Source organism: Camelus dromedarius, chromosome 2 (assembly GCF_036321535.1).
Source record: "Camelus dromedarius isolate mCamDro1 chromosome 2, mCamDro1.pat, whole genome shotgun sequence".
In the NCBI taxonomy this organism is placed as follows: Eukaryota; Metazoa; Chordata; class Mammalia; order Artiodactyla; family Camelidae; genus Camelus; species Camelus dromedarius.
The window spans coordinates 31,989,025-32,005,386 of record NC_087437.1 but is presented as its reverse complement, the minus strand read 5'-3'; the positions used below and the strand labels follow the sequence as shown (position 1 = coordinate 32,005,386).

The window sequence follows — 16,362 nt, the reverse complement described above, 5'->3', positions numbered from 1 at the left end:
CCCATAGCATTTCATCCTGATCACCCTATCATTTTTCACTGCAGTAAAACCATGTATATGTGCTGAAATGTAATGATTTTACTTTCTTGTGACCATCAGTCTCTAAGTGTTAAGATTTTTTATTACTAACTTTTTAAAATTATATCACTTATGAGTGATAAATTTTATACTTATGAGAAGCCATAAGTGTAGTACCAAATGTAGTAAATAGCTATTAAACATTAAAAAGTGTCATGTAATTAGAAATGCCTTGGTTGAAGGACACTTCCCTGACATCAATATTTTGAATTGCTCTTTTTGTTTGATGCTCCTGAGATTTTTCCAAGTTGGATAATACACCATAGAAAGTTTGAGATGAGTGAAAAAGATGTCTTTCCATTGCAAATTGAGAGAAAGATTATTGTGAAAGGGGAAGCGGGAAGAGAGAGTCGGCAAGATTCTCAACCACAGGTACATTGTCTCCAGTAGACAAAGTGGACTCAGGGCTGTAAAAGACATGAACTTTCTTTAAAGAAGAATCTGAATTCCTTAAAAATATTCATGCAATCCCATCACGATGACCCTGGTGTTACAGAGATCCTTCAGCATCTGCCTTAATGCAAAGAAAATGTAACATCATCAAATATTCCTTCCCTTAATGTTTGTAGACAAATCATGCTTCCATACCTCCAGAGAATTTCAAAAACAGTTTGATCTACTCAAACATTGGAGCATTGTTTATTCAATTAATACCTTTTTCTCAGAGGTAACACAAAGGAAAATTCAATTTCAAGCCTCCAAAATTATCTCAAATTCTGAGTTAATTGTACCCCAAATTGTAGTGCTGCATTTTGCTCTATTAATACAGTGTTAATATCAGTGGAAAATGACATAAAATCAAAGAAATATGAATTATGTATTTTTTCCGGTCCTACTGTGTAATAATTTTCTATAAATTGGCTATTTTGTTCCAACTTCCAGTACTACAACAAAAGGCCATTTGCTCACTCCTTCAGTTGTTCTAATGACTCTTTGAGGCTTAGCACCCAAAATAACAAAGATCTTAAGCCACCTGAAGTGAAAGGGTTCTGATCGCCTTGGAAAATTCTTGAGGAGATCTTCCATCCTCTGGGAGCCAGCTCATGTTCTTTCCTTCCCATACATTTCAGAAAGACGACCCTGATGACTCCCCAATAGAACTCAGCAAAGTACAGAGTGTGAAAGTTGTGGCCAAGAAACGCAGGGACCGCTCTCTCCCTCGGGCTTTTGAAATCTTCACAGACAATAAAACCTATGTGTTCAAGGCCAAGGATGAGAAGAATGCAGAAGAGTGGCTCCAATGTATCAACGTGGCAGTCGCCCAAGCAAAAGAGAGAGAAAGTAGGGAAGTAACCACATATCTGTAGGGATTTACAAGCCGATCTCACACCAGTTGTATACAGTGGGCATTGCACTATCACTGCCAATGTCACGGAAAAGAGATTCATTCACCACGTCATGCTGTTCTTTACTCATTACCAGTGGGAGAGTTTTCCCCAGGAAGCAGGACCTAAAAGTAACAGGACCCTGAGTACGTTTCAGATCCTAATGGCACTTGCGTTAACTGCAGAACATCTGTGAGAGGCATACTGGAAAAGGAGCTACAGGTGGTATGGAACCAGAAACAGGAGGGTAGGGATCTAGAAACTTCTGTAGATATGTCATTGTACATTGTAAGGAAACAGCTTTAAAAGGTATCCGAACTGCCTCTCCTGAGGAAAGATTAGGTACTTCTGATGAAAAACGGTCTGTCAAAACTATTAAAAGAGAAGAAACAAAAACAAAAACAAAACCCTACAAGGAAAAGTCAAATTGATGGACACTGAGGAAAACCACCTTCTGACAGATAAATAATTACATTTATCCTCTCCTAATACCAATGAGAATAACATGTGGTAAAATGGTTCTCATTAAGCCAATTATGTAATTAAGCGTCTGTCCTTTAGAACTCCTTATTTGAGTATTTGAGTATTCCTTTCAGGTTCATATAATATGATTTAAAGTTTAGATACTTGGAAGTATCTCCTGCCCAAGGCAGTAAGTGTGAGCTTAAATAAGTGTAGAAAACCATTTTCTCCATCTTCAAAATATGTGCTGATTCCATTACTTTGAGATTTTTAAGTTCTATACTTTTCTTCTTTGTATTCAACATTTTAATACCTCCAAATTACAAACATTTACTGTTTTTTGCCATGACCCATAATTTTTTAAAAAAATTAAGCTGTGGTAGGCAGAATTCTAGGATGACTCCCAATAACTCCCAATGACCGTAGTGTAACTTCCTCCTCCTGAATGTGGTGGGACCTGTAACTTGCTTTTGACTAATAGAATGTGGCAAAAGGGATAGGATAGTCTCTCCCATGAGTGTGTTACACTACATGGCAATGGTGAAGAAATTTTGCAGATGTAATTAAGGTCCTTAACCAGCTGACTTTGAGTTAATTGAGAGGAAATGAGCCTGTGTGGGTCTGATGTAATCAACTGAGCCCTTGGAAAGAGGGTGAACAAGTCAGAGACTCTCTCCCACTGGCCTTTAATAAGCTGCCATGAGTTCTACAGCTTCAAGGAAATGAATTTTGCCACAAGCAGTGAGCTTGAAAGGGAATCCTGAGACTCAAATAAGAGCCTAGCCCCAGCCGCACCTTGATTGTAGCTTTGCGACACTCTGAACGGAGGACCCAGCTAAGCTATGCTTGGACTCCTGACCCACGGAAACTTTGAGATAATAAATACATGCTGTTTTAAGCTGCTAAGTGTGTGATAATTTCTTATGTAACAATAGATAACTAATCCAAAAGCTAACTTGTAATTCACATAAAGGTTAATTTTTTTTCCTTGAAATTTATTAAACATAGTCTAATATAGAAACCTGGAGAAGGACTGTAATTAGTCAATGTCCTTAATTCTACCCTGACTTTACTGCTGACTCACAAAGATAGGAGATATAAAAGAGGCCAAGTTTGAAACAATTCACTTTTAAGTTTTAATGTAAAGTGTGAGAGTATTGAGTCATAGAAGTTACTATAAGTTGGAAATAGACTTTGAGAGGTCAAAATTTGGGCTCATGTACATAGATGGTGACTGAAATTGTGGAATTAGATGAAATCACTCAGGAAGAAGAAAACAACAGACTTATTAAGGGCTTTGTCGGGACACCCAACATTTAAGCAAAGGAGGCTGGACTGGCTGATTAGTGTTCAGAGATGTTATAAACCAAGGGAAATTATGTCATAAAAGCCAAGATTTTCAAGGGAAAGGGAGAGATCAGCAATGTGAAATCCTGAAAAGTAGTCGCTTAAGGATAAAGAATGACTTCTGCAGCTAAGAAAAGAATGACTTTTGCAGCACCGTTGGTGTCACTGGCAAGAGCAAATTTCATTGGAGTGATGAGGTGAAAGTCAAATTTCAGTGAGTTGAAAAATCAACAGGAAGTTAAGGGTTTAAAGCAATGATTGGACTCTCCTTTCAACAACGTGGGGCTAAAATGGAGAAAGTGTTTTTGTTGTTTGACTTAAAGATGCATTAGACTCAAGGGAAAGAAGTTTAAAATACAGAAAGAGGAAAAATAACTTTGCTTGAGCAAAGTTTCCAGAAGTGAAGGAAAATGATTAAAACTCCTTTATTCCACAGCAATTTATGGAACAACTACCAAACAACAGGTACTATGGTTGGCCTGGAGATACAAAAATAAATACAGCTCCTCCTTTCAAGGAGCTTACAGTGTAGTGGAGGAGACAGGCATGTACAACAAAAATTGAAATGCTGTGTGGCAAGTGCCTTGATGGAGGGAAGGACAGGGTCCTGAGGACACACAGGAGAAGGCACCACTGCAAATGACTCTGAACTCAGCTTGGGCTCCCTCACTGTTGCCTGGAGGTGTTAGAGAATGAGCTCATCTTGAAGAACTAGTGGAAATACCATGGGCAGACAAGGAGCAAATGGTCAGTAGAAGGAATCACCTTGCAGAGGCAAAGGAGAGAGAGAGAAAATGGTCCATTTGCAAAACAGCAAGTCCTCACCTAGGACTGAGACATAAGGGATCTGTTGGGGATGGTGCAGAATGATGCTGGAAAGGCCTGCAGGGCCATACCACAAAGGGCTTGGTTCCAGGCTAGGTATCTTGAACTTTTTCCTTAAGAAGGTGAAACACCATTAAAAGATTTTAAGAAGATTTGCATTGAGAGAAATAAATCTGATCATGATACAGAGAATGGATTGTAGCAGGGAAATGATTTGGAGGTTCTTGGAAGGTGGTGAGGACCTGGACTGATCTAGTAGCAGAGGGGACAGAGAGAAATGGAAATGCAGGAAAAATGCTGAATTAGTGAAATGGACAAGACACTGGTGGGCTGGTTGGAGCTGGAGTATAGAAATGGGAAGAGAAAAGTCTCTGATGACTCCTGGGTACTTTGGGGAAACTTCATGCGTGATGATGGCATTCACTGAGACAGACAATTCCAAAGCAACAGTTTGACAGGTGAGGCAGATGGTACATTTAATTTTACATTCATTCAGATGTATACATTCAGAGTCTAGATAAGTGATTCACCTTGAACTAGAGGGACATCTCCTTCTATGAAGTTGTGCAGGAAAAGAGAAGAGGCATAGTTGTAAATAATTCTCTAAATATTCTTTTAAAATCTACCAGCTCATTCTTAAGAGTCAGTGAGTAACCTTAGCTGGTTTAATCAATTAGGAAAAATTGGTAACAGACAAATAGAAATAGAGTAATAAGTGACACTACATTTGTTATTAATAATTTCAGTGCCAACAATGTGTTCTGTTTCACAGCAGAAGGGTTATAGTAACATACTGGTTATGTCTTGATTCTGTTTTCACTGAAGGCTTGTCTTAAGAAAGAAGAGAATGGGCCTGTTAGTTCAATGTGGAGGAAGAGAATTATTTTTGCTACTTGTTACAAAGTCCTTGTGGCTTAATTAACTAGATGCCTCTAGTTTAGAGAGCTACTCTCAGAACCTTTGAACCAGATATTAAAAAAAGAAGTAAATACATGAAGTAAGTATACAAAGTAAAGAATGATCTTTCTGCTTTCCTCCCGTGATGCAATAATTCCAAATGCAAGCTACGCATTTCAGAATCATCATCTTCCCACTGATTGGCACTTCCACCCCTGGTGCCAGCTGGTTTACCACAGACTGGCCTTTCCCAAGAGGGCTGCTATTTCTGATCCCGATCTACGAAGAAACCACTTTTCTAAACATGTTTAAACCTTTAAATATGTTGGTATGAATACAATTATAATCATGGACAGAAATTCAAGTGGTTTTCATTTCTATTTCATTTTGATTCTTTTTTCCTCCCAGATAGCTGTGGAAACACAAATGTTTATGTGTGAGGCTCTCATCTAATTATTTCTTGAGAACCTGGAGTTTGGCAAAAAATAGATGCTCAATATTTTTCTAACACTGGGTTTTCTAGAAAATGGTTGGCTGGTGATGTTGAGGGACATTTATTGGGTTTCAATTTACCTTCTTTCCATAGGCACTTTTGTGCCTATTTATTAAGACTTATTCTTAGGCATAAATATAGATTACCTAGTTGAAAAAGCATTCCCCACTTTAGGAAACAATTGCTAAATAAGTCAAAAGAATATGTGAGCTGAATCTGAGGTGCATTGCAGATAAGTAAATACCACAAATGCCCTAGTCAGGATTTCTAGTCCCCAAAAGCTAACTAAATTTTCAGATGAAAAACCAAGAAAAATCCAAGATGTCATCTTATTCCAGAATGGTGCCAGTGTGTGGACCTCTTGGGGCTATTCCTCCCCAGAGATGCTTCTGAAAGACAAAGTGGTTGGAAAATCAGGGAGATTTCTACCAAGGCAAGGGAGTCTAGAAAAAGTAGTGTAGGATCCAGGCATGAACACATGAGGATTCAAGTCCTAGCTCTACCCAAACTAAATTATCTATCTGAGCAAATCACTCATCTCTCATCTCTGGGGTGGGGATAATACTATCTATGGAGTAGAATTGTTGAGGCTTGAATGTCATGTAAAAACCTCCAGCAGAGAAACTGTATCTTAGTAGGTGCTTGCTAATGACACTCCATTTTTTATGTACCACTAAGAAGGAAGAAATCCTACCAATGAAATTATGATGCAATGTCTTAATAGTCCAATAAGTAGTGTTTTATTTCAAAAAGTCTTTTATCTGTTCTGAGGGATTTAGCGCTTTCTTCTGACTTTAGGTACTTTGCATGGTGTGTGATAGGTAATTCTATAGATTGGTATCTATTTCAGCAACAAAATGAAACGTGGCTTTACTACGTGTTGATCTCTTCCTTTCTTGGGTAAAACAGTTGCTGTTGCTTTGGAAGACCATATGGTACTATGGTCATTTCTCCAATGATGGCTCTTTGGTTCAGTAATGTCATATTTCACCCCACTCCTCTACTTCTGTGCTTTTCTATGTACATGGTAACTTTTTGCTTCAAAGTCAAATCATATTACAATTTTTAAGATGTCCTAAACAGCAATGAACACATGTAGCATCAACCATGTACATAATTCAATTGAAGTTACGACACAAAGAGCTTGGGCCAAGTTCAAGTGATACCTGGTCACAGTCATTCCTAGTGGATGACGATTGCAAAACCACTGATAGTAAGACACATCCCAATTTCAGAATTTAAATAATGGAAGAAAAATGCAAATAAATGAGCAAAAGTAAGTATTAATTTAAGAGTTCCACCATGTACAAAACTTTATGTAAAAGTTTTGTGAACAATAAAGCATATTGCAAGTGTAAGAAATTTTAAAATCTTTTAAAATGGTTAAAATGTCCCCAGTGCATCCATTCTCAAAGGTATGAGATCAGCCATTCCTGTGTGTGCTTACCCTCTGTGTTAGTCAGGATTCTCCAGAAAAACAGAACTGACAGGAAATAGAGAGAGAGGAGAAAGAAAAGAAAAATTATCATAGAAATTAGCTCACACAGATACAGAGGCTGAGAAGTCCCATGATTCACCTTCTGCCAGCTGAAGACTCAGGAAAGCAGATGGTATAATTCAGTCCAAGTCCAAAGGCCTGAGAATTAGAGGAACTGATGGTATAATCCTTGTCTCAGGTCAAAGGCCTGAGAACTGGGAGATGGGGGGTGCCTCTGATATGAGCCCTGGAGTCCAAAGGCTGGAGAATCAGAAGTTCCAATGTCAAAGGGCAGAAGAAGATAGATACCGCAGCTCAAAAAGAGAAAGAAAATTCTCTCTTTGCCTTTTTGTTCCATTTAGGCCCCTGACGGATTGGATGAGACCCACCCGCATTGGTGAAGGTGAATCTCTTTATTCAGTCTACTGATTCAAAGTGCCAATCTTTTCCGGATACACCCTCACAGACACACCCAGAAAGAATGTTTTACTAGCTATTTGGTATCCTAAAGGCAATCAAGCTGACATATAAAATCAATCATCACATCCTTTGTTTTAATGGAAATAAAGAGGGCTAATGTCCACGCACAAGCCATGTTTCTGGTGCCTCTATATCCCCTTTCCTGTCTCTGCTTTGTCTAAGTCCCTATCCCTAGCAGGGAAGCTGGCTAGGGAATGGACCAAGATGGCAGGGGTAAGGATAGGAGCACATGCTATGTCTTTTACCCACTGTCACAGATTGGGGAGCCTGGGGGTAAAACTAGGGTGGTGTCTGAAGAGAATTCAGACTGAGAGTAGGGAGACGAGGCCTGGAGCTGAACTGGAAACTGTAGACCCAGGGAGAGCAGAGGGAGGCATAGAGCAGAGTGGATGGAATGGGTGGTGGGCTGTATGAACTATAGAGGATCAGGACAAGCCCCAGTGCTGGGTTTTTCCATTTACTTGCCTAGGGGAAAAGGGTTCTGTTCATCGTGCTTTGATGAGACAGGTTTTCACCTCCTCATGTCCATCCTTCTATTACCAGTTTACATAAGGCCCTACAGCCTTGTACTTGGCAGCACAGGACACCAGCTCCTGCAGAGACCTGAGCTTCTGGGTGCTGGGAACCCCAGTCTTGCAGAGTAGTTTCCATGTTGACATTCTTCTCATCCTGTACCCCTAATCCAGCACATATTGAACTCATCTACTTCAAAGAAAAACTTTCTGAGGGTATGGGGAGGGGAGCCAGAAATCCTGAAACTTTCTTGTGCATTATTCTGTAAGATGACAATCAGACACATTGTGTTTACATAATTCCTTTTGCCTTTGTGAACAAACTTTTTTAAAGGTTTCATTGAATGGAAAGAAAATGCATTTCCTTTGTCTTTCAATCAATGGAATGACTAGAATTCATTTTGGTACTGAGAACCTGGAAGAGTTATAAAATACTCAGATATTGTAAAAATGTAAAGTACTCAAACCCAAAATGACAGACTTATTTGTTCATAGGAATAACAGTGCTCCATGAGACCTCATTGGACACTTGGGGGTGGGGAGAGGGGGCAAGAGAATAATAGATTCTAATTTTTCCTTTTTGAATTCTTTTAGAATTCTCTTCTTGCCTTGTTTTGTTTTTTAACTACAAGTCCACTTATGTCAGGAGAATACAGATTTTAAATATAGTACAGATTTATACACATATACAGACACACATTCTTTTACGCAGGAGTCATAACAACAAAACAATTTTCACAGGGACTTCGTAGAGATCATTCTTACTATGTCAGTCTTAGATCCCCCCCCCCCCTCGGCTGGGACTTCATGTAATCAGAAGAACTTTGTGTGTGTTGCCCTTTTTCAACAGAGATTCAGTCCTACACACCAGATGACCTCTGGGAGTATTCTATTCCTCTTAATTCAGAGCTATTGTAATATGGAGGTAATGGCCCAATGTCTTTTCTGTTAAGAGAGAAAAACCATGGTCCTGTTTGCCTGAACTAGCTCGTAAACACAAAAATCAGAGTAGAGCCCATCTTTTTAATTTAACCAAAACCACGGTTTGGAAATGTCTATTTTGAAAAATTAACCATTGAGTGTACTCCTTAGGATAAGTGTGCTGTAAGTGCCATTTGAGAACACTGTAATCAAGACTCACTAAAACATTTCACAGAGGGAGCACTTAAGTTTTTCCACAAAACATCCCTCACCTATATATTCATGTTCCTGACATCACTATACTGTCATCTCATGAAATCCTCCTCAGCCTCAAGTGAATACAAATCAAATTCCACTGCAGCCAACACTGTCATTGTGAGGTTCCAGTATAAGGAAGCCACTGGCAGAATGTAAGGCAGCCAAGTAAACTCGGCCAAGTTCTCCTAAAAGGGGACTCAGCATTTATCGCTCAGTTAACAGTATCATGGGGTGCTGGAGTCAAAGGAATCGTGGTGGGGATGGGGAGAGGTCCAACTTCTCCCCACCCCCCACAGAGAAGTCCCTTCCTTGTCATCATTGGCAAGTGTTCTTCCCAGCTGCTCAAACACTTCTAGGAACAGAGAATCCATTACTTTGTCACCAGTCCACATTTTTTCAAATAAGTATTTTCTAATTATGAAAATAATATTTATCAGAAAATTCAGAAAACAAAAGACTATTAAAATATGATAGAAATTACTCATAATCCCAGAACCCAAAAACATTCAAAAGAAGTGTTTGGATGTGATTCCTATTAGGTTACTCATCCCTTATATTGTTTTTTGGAAAATTTTGCCTTTCTGTAATTTCTAAACTTCAGTTCTAATTCTCTCTCCTGCAGCTACACAAAATGTCTGCCCCCTGTTCCCCAAGACCCTTCAAATTGTTGATTTAGGCATTTATGAATAAACACTCATTGAGCATCCAACATATGCTAAATGCTATGCTAGGACATTTACTAATAAATTGTCCATGCCTCTAAGAAACTCAGTAAATAAGTACATATTTATCCAGTAAGTAAATCAAAACATAAAGCACGTCTTTTGTGCTGGTCCTGTGCTAAACATTGGGAATGTTGAGGTCATTAAGATATCCCAACCTTTGTGGAATTTATATTCTAGCAGAAGAGAAAGATGTTAAAGTCTTTTGTTAATGAATTACGAAATTGCCGTGTGACCTGGACTACAAGGAAGCACAATGGATAGAGATTGGGAAATGAGAGAACTGACCTAGTTAGGACGTTAGGGACAGCTTCCTGTAGGAAGAGTTATCTGATCTGAGATCTGATGGACAACCAGGAGTCCACAGGAGAGGCGGAGGAAAAGCAGACCAGAGAGAGAGATCAGAATGAGAGAAGACCCTGGGAAGAAAAAAGTTACAGCCCGTTGAAGGAATCAAAACAGGCCAATGTGTCCAGAAAACAGCAGAGATGAGAAGAAAACTGAGGAGGTGGTGACCCTGGGGATATGGGCAAGTCATGCAGGCCCAGAGGGAGAGCTAGTGACAGGCTTAAACCGGGGTGATATGACTAGATCAGCAGTTTTGTAAGAGTCCTCCAGCTGCTGTGTAGAGAATGCATTATTGGGAAAGCAGGAATAGAAACTGGGAGAAAGACAGGAGGCTATTAAGATAGTACAAGCAAGAGATATAATGAAAATTCATAAGAAGGGCATGGCACTGGAACTAGAAATGGAGGGCTAGAGAGAGATTCTAGAAATGAAACTTGCAGGAGTTGGCGATGGATTGGAACCCACCCCCAGGATTCTGGCACCAGTGGATTGATGGTGGCACCATTCTATAAAGAGAACACTCAGAGGGGGGTCAGGTTTGAGGGGAAGTCCCATCTGTAGAGAAAGGATTATGAGAGTGTGATGTGGGGGGCTTGGCAGAGAGCGAGAAGGAGGCAGCTGACTTTGCTGGAAGGGATCAACTGAAAAGGTGATGATATTCTGGGCCTTGAAGAAGGAATCCAACTTTTTTCTGTAGTAGGCCTGTCCTTTCACACTCTCAGTCAAAGAAAAGGGAGGGCATTCTAGTCTCAGGGAACAGCTCATGCAAAGATTCAGGATCAAAGTTAAGATAAGAGGTAACATAAGTGGGAAGGAATGAGAACAGGGTCACTTACAACTACCTATTTGTACCCTTGTTCCAAAAATTATTTATAGTTTTAAAAAATATATACTAGATTTTAAAAATAAGTGTGGTGGACACTGATTGTCTCAGTCCATTCAGGCTGCTGTAACAAATTACCCTGGACTGGGCAGTGTGTAAACGACAGCCATTTATTTCCCACAGTTCTGAAGGCTGGGAAGACCAAGATCAAGGCACCAGGTCCTGCTTCCTGGTTCACAGACAGCCTTCTCACTGTATCCTCATGTGGTGGAAGGGGCAAGGGAGCTCTCTGGGGTCTCTTTCATAGGGGCACTAACCAGTTCATGAGGGCTCTGCCCTTATCACCTAGCTACCTACCAAAAGTCCCATCTCCAGACATCATCACATCAGAGACATGAATCTGGAGGGGCACATTTAGTCTGTAGTACTGACGCATTACCAAGGCCCCTCTCCAGTGAAGAATTTGCTGCTGGGAGTGCTGTTGGTAACACCCTTCAGCTGTCATTCCCTTTGAGGATTGTCTTAGCTGCAGAGAGCCTACTGGCCAATGCCACTTCTCTTCCTGGGGCAACTGACATTGAATAAATGGTTGCTGGAGGAGAATAAAGAGCTGTCACTCAGGATCAACTTAGAACAACTCTGAGGGGCCATTCTACCTCCAGAGCTTCCCACAGGGTTGGCGGAGGCTGTCACTGGGTCTGCGTCAAAGCTTAACTTCACTACATCCCCAGTCTTGATTTTTCTCCACTGCCTTCCATAGTTGTTGATTCCAAGGGTACTCCTTAATAAACACCCTTCACCTTAAATTCTGTCTCAGGGTCTGCTTCCCAGAAAGTCCAACCAGATTGACAAGAAGTAAAGGCATAGGGCAGAAGGAACTGAAGGCAGGAAGAATAGTTACCAGGATGACGTAAGCACATGAAGTGTGTGCTGTGAACAGCACTGCAAATGGCAGGTAGGGTTCAGAGCTGACTCAGTGCTTTCACGCAGCCGAAGTCAGAGAGACATTCAATCAGATCCATGAGTCACAGTTTCCCAGACTAAAAATAAACCAGTTGCCCAGAGGAAGAAAATACTCCCGATAATGAGACCCAAGAATTTTTTCCTGTGGGGCCTCACTCTAATATAGCAACAACAGGCACCTTATGTCCCCACCAAGGCTAAGAGCAAGTTTCATAAGGATGTGTAATGGTGCCAACACTCTCATGACTTCAAACATGTAAATAATGTAATTTTCTTTACTACTTTGAATTTTTTAAAACCTTTATTGTGGTATGGTTCCTGTACAGTAAAACTACACATAGATCAAATGTACTATTTGATGAATTTCGATAGACGTATACACCAGTGAAACCACTACCACAATCAAGGTAGCTAACATTTTCATCACTCCCCAAGAGATGCAACTTTTGAATTCCCTGTTTATCCCTTCCCACCCCCTTTACCCTCTGGTAACCATAAATTTGTTCTATGTCTGTGAGTCTGTTTCTGTTTTGTAGATAAGTTCATTTGTGTCCTTTTTTCTAGATTCCACATATAAGCAACACCATATGACATTTTTCTTTCTCTTTCTGGCTTACTTCACTTAGAATGACATTCTCCAGGTCCATCCATGTTGCTGCAAATGGCATTATTTTATTATTTTTTATGGCTGAGTAGTAGTCCATTGTATAAATATACCACAACTTCTTTATCTAGTAATCTGTCAATGGATATTTGGGTTGTTTCCATGGCTTGGCTATCGTAAATAGTATTGCTGTGAACATTGGGGTGCATGTGCCTTTTTTAATTATATTTTTCTCCAGATATATGCCTAAGAGTGGAATGGCTGGATCATATGGTAAGTCTACTTTTAGCTTTTTAAGGAACCTCCATACTGTCCTCCACAGTGGTTGCACCAGTTTACATTCCCACCAACAGTGTAGGAGGGTTCCTTTTTCTCCACACCCAGTCCAGCATTTATTATTTGTAGACTTTTTAATGATGGCCATTCTGACTGGTGTGAAGTGATATCTCATTGTAGTTTTGATTTGCGTTTCTCTAACAATTAGTGATGTTGAGTATCTTTTCATGTGCTTGTTGGCCATCTGTATGTCTTCTTTGGAGAGATATATATTTAGGTCTTCTGCCCATTTTTTATTGGGTTGCTTGGTTCCCCCCCCCCCAATATTAAGGCATATGAGCTGTTTGTATATTTTGGAAATTAGTCCCTTGTCGGTCGCATCATTTGCAAATATTTTCTCCTATTCTGTAGGTTATCTTTTTGTTTTGTTGATGGTATCCTTAGCTATGCAAAAGCTTTTCAGTTTAATTAGATCCCATTTGTTTATTTTTGCTTTTATTTCCAATACTCCAGGATCTGGTTCAAAAAATATATTGCTGTGATCTATGTCCAAGAGTGTCCTGCCTATGTTTTCCTTGAAGAGTTTTATAGTATCTGGTCTTACATTTAAGTCTTTAATCCATTTTGAGTTTAGTTTTGTATATGGTATTAGAGAATGTTCTAATTTCAGTGTTTTACATGTAGCTCTCCAATTTCCCCAGCACCACTTATTGAAGAGACTGTCTTTTCTCCATTGTATATTCTTGCCTCCTTTGTCATAGATTAATTGACCATAAGTGTGTGGATTTATTTCTGGACTTTCTATCCTGTTCCATTGATCTGTGTGTCTGTTTTTATTCCAGTACTATACGGTTTTGATTACTGTAGCTTTTCAGTATAGTCTGAAGTCAGGAAGCATGATTTCCCCAGATCCATTCTTCTTTTTCAAGATAATTTTGGCTATGCAGGGTCTTTTGTGTTTCTATACAAATTTTAACATTTTTTGTTCCAGCTCTGTGAAAAATATCATTGGTAATTTGATACGGATTGCACTGACTCTGTATATTACCTTGGGTAGTAAGGCCATTTTAACAATATTGATTCTTCCAATCCAAGAATGCAGTGTATCTTTCTATTTGTTTATGTTGTCTTCAATTTCTTTCATCAGTGTCTTATAGTTTTTGGACTACAGGTCTTTTGCCTCCGTGGATAGGTTTATTCCTAGATATTTTATTATTTTTGGTGGGATGGTGAATGGTATTGTTTCCTTAATTTCTTTTTCTGCTATTTTGTTGTTAGTGTATAGAAATGCAACTGATTTCTGAATATTAATTTTGTATCCTGCAACTTTACCAAATTCATTGATGAGTTCTAGTAGTTTGCTGCTTGCTTCTTTAGGGTTTTCTATGTACAGTATCATACATAGAAGGTGACAGTTTTACTGCTTTGTTTTCAATTTGGATTCCTTTTATTTCTTTTTATTCTCTGATTGCTATGACTAGGACTTCCAAAATTATGTTAACTAAAAGTGGCGAGAGTGGGCATCCTTGCTCCTGATCTTCAAGGAAAAGCTTTCAGCTTTTCCCCACTAAGTGTGATGTTAACTATGGGTTCGTCATATATGGCCTTTATTATGTTGAGATATGTTCCATCTATGCCCACTTTCTGGAGAATTTTTATCATAAATGGATTTTGAGTTTTATCAAAAGCTTTTTCTGCATCTATTGAGATGATCATATGGTTTTTATTCTTCAATTTGTTAATGTGGTGTATCACATTGGTTGATCTGCAGATATTGAAAAATCCTTGCATCCCTAGGATAAATCCCACTTGACCATGTTATGTGATTCTTTTAATGAATTGTTGGACTTGAATTGGAAGTATTTTGTTGAGGATTTTTGCATCTATATGCATAAGTGATACTGGCTTGTAATTTTCTTTTTTCGTGGTATCTTTGTCTGGTTTTGGTGATGGGTGATGATGGCCTCAGAGAATGAGTTTAGAAGTGTTCCATCTGCTGCAGTTTTTTGGAATAGTTTTAGGATAGGTGTTAACTCTTCTCTGCATGTTTGGTAGAATTCACCCGTAAAGCCATCTGGTCCTGGACTTCTGTTTGTTGGGAGTTTTTAAATTACTGATTCAATTTCAGTACTGGTAATTGGTCTATTCATGTTGTCTGTTTCTTCCTGGTGCAGTCTTGGCAAATTGTACCTTTCTAAGAAATCGTCCATTTCTTCTACATTGTCCTTTTTGTTGGAGTATAGTTGCTCATAGCAGCCTCTTATGATCCCTTGTATTTCTGTGGTGTTGGTTGTAACTTCTCCTTTTTCTTTTCTAATTTGGTTAATTTGGGCCCTCTCCCCTTTGTTTCTTTTTTCTTTTTCTTTAAACATTTTTTATTGACTTATAATCATTTTACAATGTTGTGTCAAATTCCAGTGTAGAGCACAATTTTTCAGTTATACGTGAACATATATATATATTCATTGTCACATTTTTTTCTCTGTGAGCTACCATAAGATCTTGTATATATTTCCCTGTGCTATACAGTATAATCTTGTTTATCTATTCTACAATTTTGAAGTCCCATCTATCCCTTCCCCCTTTTTTCTTGATGAGTCTGACTAAAGTTTTATCAATTTTGTTTATCTTTTCAAAGAACCAGCTTTTAGTTTCACTGGTCTTTTCTATTGTTACTACTTTATATTTGACTTAATTTATGTCTTGAGTCCCGGATCCCGTTTTACCTGGTGGAAAACGTCATCTTAGTCAATTCGGGGAAAACTCAGTCAGCTGGGAGTATTCTCCATTTATTCAGATATTTTTTAGTCTCTCTTCTCCACAGTATTCCCAGATGTATTATTTATGCAACAAAGTTCATATCCTGGTTCTCTATGGTCATGAAACTTTTAATCTCAAAATCCTGACTTGAAAGACTTAATACCGTATTTTCTCCAAATATTCTCTCTGCTGAGTTTCAGAAGTTTATTCTGAAATTCAGAGGCTGATAATTCACTGTTATTTCTCTCTAAGTTCTATTCACATCCCTTTTCTGAGTCAGTGGGTGCCTCCTAAAGCCTGAATGAGGAGGTAAGAGTGGCAGGGGAGGGCAAAAATTTCTACAGTAGAACAAATGAGTAATAAGGGATTTTTTTAAAAAAGCTTATTGGTTAATTGATTGTTATCATTTTTTTCCCCTAAAAATAACATTCTGCAGTGAAAAACCAATAGCACAACACTGGTATATAGAACAACTACAACAACAAAAAAAGTAATTTGGGTCAGGGCTCAAACTATGTGGTCTAGACAGACAGCATGTGGTAAGACACAATCAAGTCAGGGATGCAGTTTAGAGCAGAGGAACAGATAGACTGTACAACTTCCTAACAACTTTTCAAAGGATCATCTAAGTGGAATTAGAATTTCCTATTATTTATTAACATATTATTTCCCTATTTAGAGTGTCTGCTTCAAAAAAGCAAAAAGTTGTGAAGGTTTTGCCTTTGTTTTGAACCAGATCCTCTGAGAAAAACATGAGGTTGTACCCCAAAATGAAAAGCCATTGTGAAAAC

The 16,362-nt window shown here is 38.9% G+C and overlaps 1 protein-coding gene across 7 annotated transcripts in view; it reads left to right on the top strand.

The window, feature by feature from the left end:
- Window positions 1-16,362, top strand: part of VEPH1 (ventricular zone expressed PH domain containing 1) — a 241,986-nt gene that overhangs the window by 189,257 nt on the left and 36,367 nt on the right. For 5 of the 7 annotated variants that reach the window (XM_064492319.1, XM_064492312.1, XM_064492309.1 and 2 more), the window contains one exon: window positions 1,149-2,771. The exons of 1 other annotated variant lie outside the window; for it this stretch is intronic. In XM_064492319.1, coding sequence (XP_064348389.1) covers window positions 1,149-1,385 — 237 coding nt within the window. In that variant the 3' untranslated portion in view covers window positions 1,386-2,771. Of the gene's footprint in view, window positions 1-1,148; window positions 2,772-7,266; window positions 7,499-16,362 lie in introns of those variants that run through there. One more of the 7 variants, XM_064492329.1, reaches the window with a different exon arrangement.